This window comes from Streptopelia decaocto, assembly GCF_964273445.1.
Source record: "Streptopelia decaocto genome assembly, chromosome: 3".
Lineage (NCBI taxonomy): Eukaryota > Metazoa > Chordata > Aves > Columbiformes > Columbidae > Streptopelia > Streptopelia decaocto.
In genome coordinates, this window is record NC_138656.1 from 94,432,661 (window position 1) to 94,447,531 (window position 14,871).

General features: G+C 35.8%; 1 protein-coding gene across 1 annotated transcript in view; it reads right to left on the reverse strand.

The window, feature by feature from the left end:
- Positions 1-388: 388 nt before the first annotated feature.
- PRIM2 (DNA primase subunit 2) overlaps positions 389-14,871 on the reverse strand; it is a 102,574-nt gene continuing 88,091 nt past the window's right edge. Inside the window, exons 13-14 of the mRNA XM_082047676.1 lie at positions 5,343-5,411; positions 389-999 (exon numbers count right to left, since the gene is read on the reverse strand). Of these exons, the coding sequence (XP_081903802.1) occupies positions 772-999; positions 5,343-5,411 (297 nt within the window). The 3' untranslated portion in view covers positions 389-771. The remainder of the gene's footprint in view (positions 1,000-5,342; positions 5,412-14,871) is intronic.

Below are 14,871 nucleotides of genomic sequence, written 5' to 3' on the forward strand. Positions count from 1 at the left end.
TTGGAGCTTCCACCCACCGCTCAGTGACAGCTGCTCATGTGGATGATGTTTGTATGTCAGGAGACAGGTGGGATCCAGGTGACCCAAAGGTGCATTCAGATGGCTGTTTAGCTCAGCAGGACACAGGAGGCTCCAGCCATGATCACACATATAGAAAGTGCTAAAATTGAAAAGGAATATATGCTAATAAGATTTTAGCTGCTTCAAGACGAATCACTTGGTAGAGTGTCAGCTTTTTGGATTACTTTCTTACATAAAGGTGTCCAAACTCTCTTTATTTTCTATTTCAAGCACCAAAATGAGCTCTCTACCTTTAGCACCAAGGTACACAAATTAGGAAGGTGATTTCCCTCAGCTCCTCCTGTAGAAAAGAGACAGACTCCTCCAGAGGCTTTGATCATTTGCAATTTATTTATTAAGAAGAAATATATAAAAGTGATGACAAAATGGGATAAAAATACTTAAACATTTTGAAGGAAACCAAAAAAGTTGAGTCAGACAAAAATCAACTAATAATTGGGAAGGAACTTTCATTTCCCATCCTTCAACATGCCATATGAAACAGTGTCCTAAAGCAGCAAGAACAAGTACTGGATGCAGTTACAGCTTCATTATATTTATTTTCTTCAGCCTATTCAAAGTATTAAATATCTGTGTCTTCCAGGTAATGAAGTGCATACTCCTGAGTATAGGAACCAATTTGGCTAGAGAAGGGAAAAGAATGAAAGAAAACCAAAGAAAATAAACACACAAAACCACCAACACAGCTGCTTAGTCTTCAGTGAAGTATGCCTCCAGTCCCTCCAGTTCTGCATCAGTTGTTGTATTTGAAGAGGTGACAGTAGAATTCGAATTCATGCTTTCCTGACTATTATTTCTTTGTTGAGTGTTTCCTGAATTAATTACTTCCTTCTTCGGTTCTCTACCACCACTTAATAGCCTTTGACTCTCTGTAAAATACTGATTAGGATGATTCAAAGAAAACCCAATGTCTTCAACCTGCACATAAAAGGAAAGGAACAATAAATTATTATATTTATTTCAAAACGTCTGTTTTTTTCACATTCAAGAACAAATCAATTAGCAATTTAATAAGTTCAAATTTTGTTGAAGAAAAAGGCATCAGTTTGTAAATACTATCCCAGTTAATATTAGCAACATACAGAGTTACTTTCATCACAAATTTTCCTCCTTCATGTTAGAAATAGACCAACTGCTTTGGCATATTCAAACAATATTTCAAATTGTCTTTGCTGTAGTAAAGAAAATCCCAAGATGTATAAACAATATAAGTAAAATGGCATACCTTTACAGATGTAGGACAATTGAACCTACACCTTAAAACAGCATTTGCCTGCACAAAAGAGGGACCGAGACAGGTCTGGAGTGCAAATGACAGTAGAGAATACAACTAAGTTGGAATAACTGCACAAAATAAGTCCAGATGTTAAGTATCAGTGTGAAACTGTGAATGGAAATGGGTAGCTTCACCTCTTTGCCTGCTTTCTTCAGTAGTCACAAATGCAATAGCTCCAAGACAAAAGCTGAAGAAAGAAGCCCAACAGATCAAGCTTGTCTCTGCTCCACCAGTGACAACATCAGCATCCTGAAATGCCATCAGATGCGCAGCCAATACCAAAGAACAAACAGTCTTCGGTGGAAAAAAATACAGAAAACTAGCATAAGGTGCAGCATTTTTTACTGCTCCTCTCTACTTAGCAGGCACATTCTTCCAACTCCGTAATTATTTGATAAATGAACATTCAATTAATGCTCATCAAATATTTCAACAAAGTTCATGCAAATACTAAGAATATTTTGAGAAAAATTCTGTTCTTAAATAATGTTGGAAAAATTCCCAAACTGTGATACAATAAACCAAGGAAGACTAAAAGCCATGTACTGGTAATTTTCTGCTTTCACTGTCTTCCCTTTTTCCCAAAGGGATGTGGCCAATTCAAGCATAACAGGCAACTTTGCACATACACAGCGTCTCACAAGGACAGGTACTGATTTAATATGCCAAAACCCATCAGTTTAGATTTCAGCCACTTGTGAAAAATCATAAAGCAGAGAATCAAGATGCATTTTAAATGGAACCCTGATTCAATGCATGACCACCGCTTAGCTGAGCTCCATCGGAAAATGGCAACACATAGAACAAAAAAGTAATTCAGACATGAAGATGACATTAGCAACTACAGTAAGTGACTTTGCTTGAAAAAATCTAAAAACTAAGTGACAGGCCTAGCAGACTAATTTGGTGCTCAAAATAAATGACACAAAGAAAAATAAAAGAAAATAAAGAAGAAACCTGAAGCCACCACTGAATTTCATTTCAGTCTTATCTGGATGAGTTTTACCCAGCCAGCTTTCATCCATGTACCAATTTCTATTATGTGGGTACTAAATTACTTCTTTACACCATAAAGGCTTAAAAGTAAGTGATAGAGTGAAAAGCGAGCTTTCCTAGAAGAAGCTTTTAATTAGTTCTACTTTTTTTTTTACCTGAAAATCTCAGTTTTCTTCAGACCAATTGAAGGTTCACTTTTTAACTCTTTATTTGGTTCTAAACTCTTATCTCCCCAACAAATTGGAATAAGGTGTAGAAACAGCTCATCATGCACTTTTTCAGAGGCAATTGACAGCATCTAGCTAAAAGCTATTTACAGGTTAGTTAAAATTGTAGTATGACTCCATGAACCCTATTTTAATTACAATAATTCTGCCCATTCATTTTATCACCTTTTTTGGAGAGCCTCAAGTGAAAAAGGGCAAGTTTTGTTTATCATTATCATCTTCCTTTGTGATACAGTGATACATAAATGATTCAGTTCTGCTTAATTTTCAACAAGGTTCTCTGAACAAAAATATTCTGCTCTGGCTGGAAATACACAAGAAATTTGACCACAAAAATGGAATTGAAGCATACATAAATTTCTTGGCTTTTTTGTATTAGATTGCTCATGCTACTTTATATGGGTTTACAATGCTTTTAGGTAATACAGGTCAACACACATCAATTTTAAAAGCTGCACCATTAACTGAAACTTACTACCAGAGATAGATAAACTTGATTTCTCTAGCAGCTTTATCCATTTATACCTGTAAATCCATCTGGAATCCACTATGCCCAAAGAAAAATGTATTTTCTGTGCAGTCAAAAATTTAAGCTTATAACACATACTGATCCACATGAAAAGGCTTGTAACTTCAGACAGAACCGTTCATTCCATCCAGCAGATGATACCAACACAAGACTTTCCTTGGATTCAACACAGGGTGCACATAATGGTTTTCATAGAAACTTTGTTTTGTATTTCTGCTATAGTAAAGACTGTTTTGAAAAACCTGAAGCAATCGTGTGGTAGCTATAGTATCTTTCGGTTTTAAGCAAGAACTTTTAAAATAACAGTTGACAATGCTACAGCTGCTATTACAGAAAAAACATATGGAGCAACCATGGTGCTACAGTAAATAATATCAATTAACGATATCCCTTTTTTTAAAAAAAAAAAGTTCAGTGTTTCTGTGATTTGGTCACAAAGGCCTAAGAAAAATGGGGTTTGCATATGTTTTTAAATGAACTATTCAAAAGTGATTCTTCTGCGTCAGAAAGTTTTCTATGTGTAAGATTTAATTTACTTCTTAAAAATAGACAAGGATTGTAAAGTATCAGTACTCAAAAATAAAATGTTTCGAGATAAATATTAAAATATAAATAATCACCCGTTACAGCTGTACCTATAATAAGCAACTAATACAGCAATTCATGTAAATAAGAGTAACAACATTGGTTCCTGCCACAAGACAATGCGCTGGACCACACAAATGATGGTTGCTTTTGTTCTGTGGTTGTGAGATAGTGAAAGAAAGTTCAGGAGAGATGTGCCATTAAAGTTAATAAGCCCAGTTCACGCAGAATATGCAGGGTGGTAACAAGTTTAGCAGCTAAATTCTCTAAAACACCTGCCTTCATAAGCACGTTTCATTCAAACTGCAGAAAGTGCCTTTCTGTGCGTTCTGGTTTCTCTCACAGAAGTAACAACTTAGCAGCAGCAAAGCAGACAAATGACTATCAGGGCAAGCAGCACACACAGATATTTATGTTACAAAAAGAGAAAAAAAAACCCAGTGCTTTTCAGAAATTTGCTATAGAAGAATGGAAAGACAGTTTTCCTAAAACACAACAGACCTTTGACACTGCGCTGATTTATGCTTTGGTGAATGTTGACCTTGAGGTCTGCAGTCACATCTTAGGAAAATATTATTTCTACTGGCTTAGCCTTACATAGGGCATGTATTATCTAAATTTCCAATTATATATAATTTTGTACTTCCTGTTTTATCGTTTTCTCAGATTGTAAGACAAAGTGTTCCTCTCTAATTACAGCTGCCAAAACAGCACTGGATACAGAGTTCAGAGTATACCTTTACTATACATTCACACATATAATTAATTGCTGGAAATCTGCCAAGACAAACACGTCCATTTAAATCAAATGTGAAAACCAGTGACAAAACCACAAATGGTAAATGTCTCTGGGTGGGTCATCTAATCTTTATCCTGTCTTTAGCAAGGCTACTCCATATTCTGATCTTTAAAAGGGATGTTTTAATTTTTTGAGTTGAGGAGAGAACAAAGGTATAAGACGGGCCATGCTCCACTGTTTTTCCTTCACAACAAAGAACCGCTGCGAAAACCAGTTGTTGGAAGAAATCACAAAAGAGATGGACTGCAGCTATTTGCTATCTTATGACTTTGTGGAGAACCTTAATTCAATATATTATAGAAGCTTATGATTAAGCAAATGGGAAAGCTCTGAGAATGTTAATTTTGATTTTAAAAGTAGTCACATATGATCAAAGACATGAAAAAGTATCAAGTGAAAATTAACGATATTAACTATGTAAGTGCTGCAAGATAAGAGTTTCAGTTAAACTTGTTAGACCCATTTTGGTATTTTGTAATATATCATAAAAATTTAAACAAGCTTGCATAATGGTTTAAAACCCACAATTTGTTTAAAAATGGGATAGTGAAAAAGTTAAATGGCTTGAAATAGAGAGAATTCAAGAATATTGACATGTTCAGGAAGAAACCATAACCTTTTATTACATCTTCTAATATTCAGGGTATTAATTACATCAATATAGAAATGCAGAAAAATACAAATATTTAAGGTATATTTTAAATTATTAAATGAAAACTAACAAGGTAAGACAGCTAATAATGGATGTGAGAACTGCAAATGGTCTCTGCACTTCCATGTATGGTTTCCAAGGCCTTCCTCAAGACAAAGACAGTGATTATAGTTTAACAAAAATTAGTAGCTACTTACATCATGTGTCAACTCAAAGTACTTCTGACAGGCCAGCTGGTAATGCATTCCTTTCACCAATTCCAGGATCTATACAGAAGGAGAAAAACGTAACAGATTCAGCAGTAGCACGTATACATCTTGTTGACACCATGACAAGGTGATGCACAACAAGCTTGTTTATACTTCATGGAACTTTTCAGGACATGGCACCTTTGACATGTGTGTATTCTACTAATAACTGACAACATTTATACATACTATAGTTCTTTAAAAATAGCCTGGCTACATTAAAAACAAGATAAAACCACAGGAAGATACACTTGGTCCTTAAAATGTAATTTCAATACTCTTAACTTCAAAAATAAGTTGAATCTATATATTGGTAATATAATGGTGACAGTTATTGTCAAACTATCATATAGTAACCTCTCTTCCATAATTGCAGACATAAATCTGGTAATTCAAGTGGCTGAAGCATGAAGCAATCAAGGACACAATTTGTATTTTTATTTTCCACATTAACAGTTCATGCAGATGCAGAATAAAATACTACTGTGCTCCCATCAAGAAAATTTAATGCAAATCCTTTGAACAAGTATCTGTGAGAGGGGAATGCTTTTACCCTCAATCAGTTTTGTCATTTTTGAAATGAAGTTATTTCTAGTCAAGCTCAGCAGAATATGTGAGTGAATAGGCTGTTTTGAACACCTTTTAGGAAAATCATGCCATCTCTTGTAAATACAATTTGCTTCCCAATCCTACTTCAGATAATCTCTTCTGTGCTGCATAAAGTCCCATTCTTATCACCAGAATGCAATGCCGGTAGAAATTTTTTTAAAGTTTCATCACCTCCTCCCTCCTTTATATAATCAAAATGTATGCTCTCTCTGCTTATCAGAGAAAATTGCTGGAATTAAGAGACAGCCTCAGTGGAAGGAAAAATAGTTTTCAAGAAATGTCAATTTCAAGCCCCTTTCCCAGGGTTGACCTTTATGTCAAACACAGCAATACACTCCAGCTTAAGTCCCTGCTGTACTCATTATTGGATGCCGTCTTGTATTTATTGACAGATGTATAAATAAATTACAATTGCTGAATGGATAAAAACAACAACACATTGCTAGGAAAGTACTTAGTCACATTGTTTCTCTGTAATAGCCCAAGTGATTACATTTCTATCCCTCTTGCCACCTCCTGTTAAATCTTCTGTAAAAGATCAAGGCCAAGGCCAACTAAGCAATAAAGATGGAAATCTGGCACTATCTGTGTGTGTGTGTATCTATTTTTTTTTCCTCCTCCTTCCTTTGAAATTGACTGAAAACATTAGCATCATATTAAGTAGATATGGATTGAATAAAACTCATTTATTCTACACCCTTAAATCACATACTGCCTTATGTTTTCCTCTGTCCCTCACTACAAAATCTATACCATGGAAAGGAGCTATCTCTGGTTTTAGGTAAATGCAAACCAGGCTGTATGCATGCACTTTTTAAAAATGTATTTTTCATTGAATTTGCAGTAATCATCAGAAGACCTATATGTATGTTTGTGAGTTGAAATAAGCATTCTAATGTTCTTTAGGATTCAGACTTTTCAAACCTGAATTTTCCAGCTGAAACATGTCAACTAATTTAATCTAGTTCATAAGTACTTTAGGTTTTCTCAAAATTATTCTTCATCATAGCAAGATTACACCTAATATAAATAAAAAGTTCTCTAAATTCAGGTGTAAATATACTTAAATTCTCAGAACCTTAAGTGAGCAAACAAAAATTTAAGTATGGACAAACTCTGAGTACAAACCCCAAAAGTTTAAAAGCACCGAGGTTCTCCTGTAATATAAGAAAACATTCAAAACAGTTGACCAGTTAAAAGGTTAGTCATTCTGCAGTTTGTTTAACTTTTCAATTACAGCAGCTTGATGGGTATCGCCCAGGTGCACTGCAGTTTCACCAAGGAACTGCTGTCCCGTTCCCCCTAGACTCCTCAAACTTCTCAGAGCAGTTGTTAAGTCAGCACACAGATTTTGCTGCTGTACTATTAGTAAGATATATATGTATATATATATATGTTGGAGAACAGCTGTTAGAGGAACTTCCACCAATATTCTCCAGTGAATTCTGGCAACTAGCTCTTCACAGCGCTTCTTTTCCCTGACACTGATAGAGTGTTCCACAGAACAGAATGTTGACCGAAACAGACCAGAGACTTCCATTCAGTTTGTTAAATTTATTAAAGTATATGATTGCACTGGTAGTCATCATCTTACTCCTGCTCTCCACCACATCACCTTCCCAACTTTGACTGGTTGGCTAATTTCAGTCAAATTTGACAGGGCAAGATGACAAGTTCCTACCTGTTCCTGTGTTCCTACAAGTTGTAGTTGGGTAGAAAAGCCAGACCAACATTTGTGGCTTGTTCAGGGAAAAGCAGTTATGATTCAGCTCCTACCCATTCAGAGAGGCAGCCAAACTAGCACATGTAACTTCTAACTGGCCATGACACAGGGGACCAGATTGATCTTCTGCATATGTGATGGGGTTGAGGAACAAGAGACAGATTAAACATATGCAAAGAGGAGCAGATTTAGTAGATTAACTGGCTTTAATGCGGAACAAGTTGCTAAGATGTAAAAAAAAGTTTAAAAAATGCAACAGAATGGAGTCCATCTAGAAAGGAGTCCTCTGTGTGCAAGAAACTAACAATCCCCTATTTAAGCAAAACAGAATTATAATTCATAATAAACATTATCCTTCCTACTAGGTTTGTGCACATAATGAAAGCAAGCTTGCAGCTGGTTTTCACTAGCATTACCGAGAAACAGACCTCCACTCAAAACTATCGTAATTCACAGCAGCAACCTTTTGCCTCTCTATATATTAAGACATTTACACTAAATTGCTTTATTTGCAAGGAAAGGTACATACTCAGGGACTCTTCTTGTTAATTCTTCTGTGTCTTTTGTTTTGCTTCCATCTGCAACTTGCTTTTCTGATGCTGTTTTACTGACTACTAATGAGGCGAAGATGATGTTTGGCAGCTGTGTGTGTGCAGCCACCTGCTTTGTAGATTCTCAGCACTCAAAAGCTAAGACACTGCGCTGCAGGATAATTTAGGCTCTGCAATTATCCACTGTTATTTTCATTTACTCAAAGTTAGTTTGCTTTATTTGAAAGTTGCAGAATTCACTTATATTTCAAAATTAAAATCTACTATAGATTCAGTTAAGCATGACACATTTCTAACTTCATTTTTATTTCAAAGGTGACTGAAGATACAATTGGGTGGAACTGCTGGAGCAGATCTGAACACAGTCCAGTTTTCTTCTGTTTTGGGCCACTTTGTGACCACCTCAGCATTAAGTCCTTCTGACTGTTTTTTAGATATTCCCTTTGTGTTTTAAACTGATTTTGAAGGTTTCACATTTGTAACATACACGTGTAAATTTTCTCAGATTTAAGCTCTGTTTTCCCATAGGAACTCTCACCCACAGGCTACAAAATCATTGTTACAGCTTTGCCAGAGCTCCTGTTCCCTTTAGACTTTTACTTGTCACCTGTAGTGAGGAGTACTTGACTGCACAGCGTTCAGCATGGCACATGGTAATATTTAGGGCATTCTGACAGATCAATTTCTCCCCTGCAATTTGCCTCACAACTGGCAAGCAACAAAATCTGATTGTCTTCTAGCATGCTTTATAAAGGTGTAAAAGAAAGAGGCAGTCATGATCCCAAAGTGGGTATTTTATTAATGTCTCTTAAATATACCTGTATTTTTCCTCCATTTTTAATGTGTAGATTTTCTAGACTGAAGTTCTTACTTTATGTATGTCAGTAAGGTAATCATTAAAAACTAAACAAAAGAGTAAGTGAATGAATGAAAAGAGTATGGCAGCATGTACTCCATATTTGCTGCAGCAACCCCAGGCAGCTTATTAAATCAAGAGAGACATCAATTTAAACTGAGTTAATCATTTTAAAAGGAAACAGGTCTAATGCTAAAATAGTTGGTTTTGTTTGCTTGGTTGTGAGCTATTTTTCAAAGTTTTATACAGTCATCTGCTGAAAGTCGATGGTGTGAACATCAAACATATTCTGTTTCCACGATTTCACATAGTTTTAAAAATGTACATTTTATGATTAGAAATTTTTTTTGCTATTTTTCAGTGACACATTTTCATTTTACTGACAAATCCTGCATGAGTTTACAGTCGCCTGTTTTAAAAGACAGTCATACCTGGTTTTAGATGATATATAACCCACATTCCTCTCTTGCAGTGCTAAGACAAAGCCTGGACTGTTATAAAATATGAAAGCATCTCAAGTACTTCACAATTAAAAAAAGAAAAATCACAACGTAAAAAAAGTAGTATTTGATTCATGTACGTTTTAAGTTTCCAATATAACTGTTTCAAGAACAATGAGGTGAAATATTTTTATTTTATGTTCGTGTGTTATCTGTTTTCTCATCCTGCTCTCTGTGTTTATCCCTCTTCTTTTTGTGTACTTCTTTCTTTCTTTCCCTTCTAAATGAAAAAAATTATAAGTAGTTTAATGTACCATAAATTGAAGATGCTGAAGTATGAAGACACAGCCCCTAATTCTGTCCACTCATTCCTGCCATCTGAAAATGAACCTCATTCTTCCTCAACTTCTGCAGGTAAGTTTATAGTTGGATATATTTTTTTCATCTATTTTACCACGCAGTCACAAGGCCAGCATAAGGAAAGGAACAGGAACTCACCAGGACAGAACTGTCTTCCACACCAGCAGGGCCCATTTAGACTAATTAACTGCTCATGGACCTGAAGTCTGAGATTTCACTACTGAATTTAAGTATTTCTAAATTGGGCACACTGAAATGAATATCATTCATCTCTTTAACCACAGTAAAAAAAAAAAAAAAAAAAAGCATTTTAACTCTACTTTTTGTATTATTTGTTGTAAAAGGCACATTTGACTGAGCACCGGTACAGGCTGCCCAGAGAGGTTGTGGTGACTTCATCCCTGGTGACAGCCAAACCCCATCTGGGCATGGCCCTGGGCACCCAGCTCTACATGACCCTCCTTGAGCAGGGGGGTTTGGCAAGAAAACCTCCGGAAGCACCTTCCAACCATATTGTGATTCAATAATAAACAGTCTCAATAGCACCTGACCGTACATTTGTATTACGTCCTTTAGGTGATTAGACATACATTTTCTAGTTCAATCATCTACCTTATGTACTTTCAACTGTGTTCTATGTATAATAAAATCTATGCACAAACCCTAAAACTCTTCTGTATTCTTACAGTTTTTATTATCAAGCAGGTTAGCTGTGCTTCTCAATGTGTTTCTGCTTCTTTCTTCTTTCTCTCAAGTTTTCTTTCGCCATGCTTTTTTGTTTGTTTGTTTTACTCTCACAAGCCCATTCACCAGTCACTAGTCAACATTCACCTTTTTTTTTCCTTACCAATACTTCAGATTTTTGAACAGTCCACTTGTATTTAATCACCTACAGCCTCTTTAGCATTATAATCTTAGCTGACAATAGCCAGATACAACTTGTCATTCCTAGTACTTGTTTCCACTTATCAGCAATAAACCGAAGATTTGGAAAATGAGTCTGGAATACTGTAACTCACGTTTTAAAAATAATTAGTTTTACGCTACGTCATGTTAGGATGTCATGTCATTGTAAGATGTTAAAGCCACGTCCTGTTAATACTGTACAGCACTTTACCCATTGATGGTGTCAGCAATATTAATAGTAACACCCAAGCACTAATAAAACACACACATCCAAACTCACCGGGGTTGACAGAAAAGGTGTGAATTTTAATATCAGAAAAGAAGGCTTAGTATTGGCTGGTTAAATTTGTGATTGTATTGTTCAGCTAACATGCAAAAGTAGTCCTAGTGAAATCAATGAGCATGTTCAAGCTTTAAAAGTAAACCAAAGACAAGACTATTAAACAAGGCACACGTTGTAGCTGGGAAACCATAGAAATGTAGTGCCAAAATACAGGGTTTGCAGAGTCAGCCAGAGAAAGTATAATATCAGATAAAACAGGGAAGACATACTCCTAACACACAACTATTATTCTCAAAATAATGAAAAAGCTGAATGCTGTCTCCTATCAATAAATGTTCCCCATCTATAGAAAACATGTGGAAATTTTCACACAAATCTACACTAGAGTGTCACAAAGATTTATCTTCACTATGATGTTTCCTTGAATAATCATAGTTTTTAGATTGACATTGTCCACTTCGAAAGATTTAATGATTTTAAAGCATTTACAGGTTTTGATGTATAACAATAACTGAGAGATTTTGCATAGTGAACAAGGGGTCTGAGTCTGAATGACATACAATTTCTGGATTCAAAGTCTAACACTTCTAAAAAATTCTTGACAGAAAATGTGTAAGGGTGCCCTGGTTTACAATTTGAGTTTTAACTAGTTAATTTGTGGTGGGTTGCTTTCTCGCAAAAATCTGTGTTCTAAGTAAAAGTGTGAATTTGATGCAAAGGGCTAATAAGTACCAAGCACCATATTATATCTTGATCAATTAAATATTTACTATAGCCACAAGTCAAAAAAGAAAAAATTCAAAATTGGAATTGCTGGAAGAAATTTTAAGGAACTTTTATGTACCAAATTTCACTGTAATTATAAAACGGGTATCACAGAAGTTTTGGCTATATCATGAATATAAATGGTTCTTGTATTTTTATTTCCATTTTATATATTTTCACAATAAATACTAACTTAATGAAAGATCTCTTATTTAATCACTTAGTAAAAGACCTCTTACTTAAACAGTACTTGCTACTACCTAATCAGAGCTTACAAAAGCACTACCATGAGGATGACTGATACTAGGGCTGAATTCTTTAGCTCTAAGGGAAAATATTTTTACAGCCAGCAATGATCTAAAGCTTTTCTAATATTAGATCATCAGGAGAGAGAGTATGGGTTGTCTTTTAGTTTTCCACTGTGGTGTGTTTTGGGTTTTGGGGTTTTTTTTTGCTGGTTTTGGAGTATTTTGTTTGGTGTTCTGTTTCTTTTTTCATTCATGGAAACATATAGCTATATCAGAGACCTAGGCACAGATTGGCTTATTTATTTCCCCCACAACACTAAAGTTGTTAGAGAACATTGGCCACAGTTCAAAGGCTCAATCAACAGCTTTAATTTAATCCAATTTGGGGAAAAAAAGCAATTTTTTAAATGAAGAGAACAATTCTACTAGAAAGAACATTCTTCTGAAGTTATCTACGGCTCATTTACATAGGCATTTTTCCCTAAAGAAAAACTAGTAATTGGAGGAAATGCAAAAAGGATGAGTCTTAGACTCTCTATTTCTCTTGACTGTAGAACCAGAAATTTTTACTACCTTTTTTTTTTATTACTGCAATCGAAGTGAATTGGAAAATAGGTAATTTCTCCAAGAAAGCTTTCAGAAACAAATAATAGATATTTTGAAATAACTCTAATTCAAAGCCTATCATATCTGCTTTTCTATTTGAGATATGTAGGCAACACATTACAGTGCATTTAGTACAGCACCACAACAGATGCATTCATCTTAACATATGCTTTAATCTCTATATTCTTCAAATTGATTAGCTCTTGTCAAACCTGGTTTCATAAAGATTTCACCTGATTAGCAGTATACTAAAGACAGAAATGAAATGTGATCCAAAATATACTATAAATTCAAATGCCATACAATCACACATTTGCACATTAGATGCTCAGCTAGCTGTATTACTTTTCCAAGAAGCATTTTTAAAACAAACAAAAAAAAGCTACTATCATGAATAAAGAAATAGCCTAACCTAAGGGAAATCTGAAATAAATACGAGTTAAATAATTTAGTTCTTGGAATAAACATCAGGATTAATTCTTTCTGCTTGAGGCTATATAATAACTAGGCAAGACCTAGAAGTCATCTACTGCATTACCTCAGGAAAATGACTTCAACAGATAAACTCCCAAATGAGACACAGCCTCAGAAAATCTGGCCTGGGATAGCAGGCTGGATCTAGATACCTCGCAGCAAGCAGATTCATATATGCAAATGTTTTGATCACTGTTTTCATTCCTGAGTGCAAAACCAAGGGCTGCAATGAAAGCCATCCAGTGCTCAGGCTGATTACTGAAGTCATGAGGTCTGGCAGTACTTGCTCTGCACCATCGTCCCAAGGTCCAGCTTTCCTTTTTTCCCCATCTAGCCCATGCACAGAGAATCCTTTGGAAAAGCACCGTGAGGCCGGGGCTTGCTTCCACCACAGACCAGCCAAATGCTTTATCTGCATAAAAAAACCTCCATGGCTTCCTGGGCTTAAGAAGCTAAAAGGAAAAGGTGCATCCCTTTATCTCAAGAGTATGAAGGACAGACCCAGAAAGAGAAGACTGAGAACAGCACTGAAAAACCAACCAGTTTGGGTAAAACCGCAGCCACACGGGCTGGACCCCAGCCCACATTGCGGGTCATGTAATCATCATGAGGAACAAGCTCCATAAACAAGTGAGGAGCTTTTTCATGGGCTTGAAGGGAAGACATAAAACAACAGATTAAACCCCAGTGGAGGACTAATTCATGACTACACAGCTAAAACCAAAATGAATGCTTGGAAAACTATGCATCATTCACATAAAGATGGACAGGTCTGATAAACTGAAATTTTTGACACAGAAATTCAGTACTTGAGAAGCTGAAGAAAAGCTCCACGTTCTTCGAATCCAAGAAATACCCCAAAATAAGATAAAAAACATGGAAAAAAGATTGAAAATAACATTAATAACTGTATTCTAACAGTGCTGGAATGAAGTACATGCTCTTGCTGTTGGGAAAAACAAACAAACAAAAAAACCAAACCCTTGACCAGAGAAAAATGCAGTTTACCACAGAGAAACAACTGCCATCTACACTGGAAAACAAAGAGCCTCAAGAACAACTGAAGCATTTGATCGAAGTCCTAAGAATAAACTCCAGCAACAGGCAAAGGCCTCAGGTTCTGAATGGACAGACGGGGAAAGCCCTGGAAACAGAACGGAAATCGAGGCAGAGCACGGGTATGGAAAGAACCCACAGAAACAGGCAGCATAGATACAAAACACAGCAAGGGAAACACATCCAAAACAATGGGTTGCTGGTTGTCATTTTTTCCTGAAACAACCAAACGCACTTGAAGTAACTGCCAATCAACTTGAAATCAACCAAGACAGCGGCCTGGATTTCACAACACAAGGACCTCTTGAGATAACGTGTCAAAATTATGGGAGAACTAGGAAAAAGAATGACTTAGGTAGTTGCTGATGTACTACAAATCCAAACCTTCTCATGGTCTAAAGGACTGTGAACTAACTTCATGGAAGATAAATCACCACCACTTAGGAGTCTGCATTCCCTCAATGAACACAATATATTCAGGAATAAGCCATGTTTTTTGTGCTGATAGACAGCACAAAGACCACTGAAAAGAAACATATAAAACATCAAAATAGCCTTGTCCTATGATAACCCCTGAGAGCCTCATCAGAAAAAAAAAAAT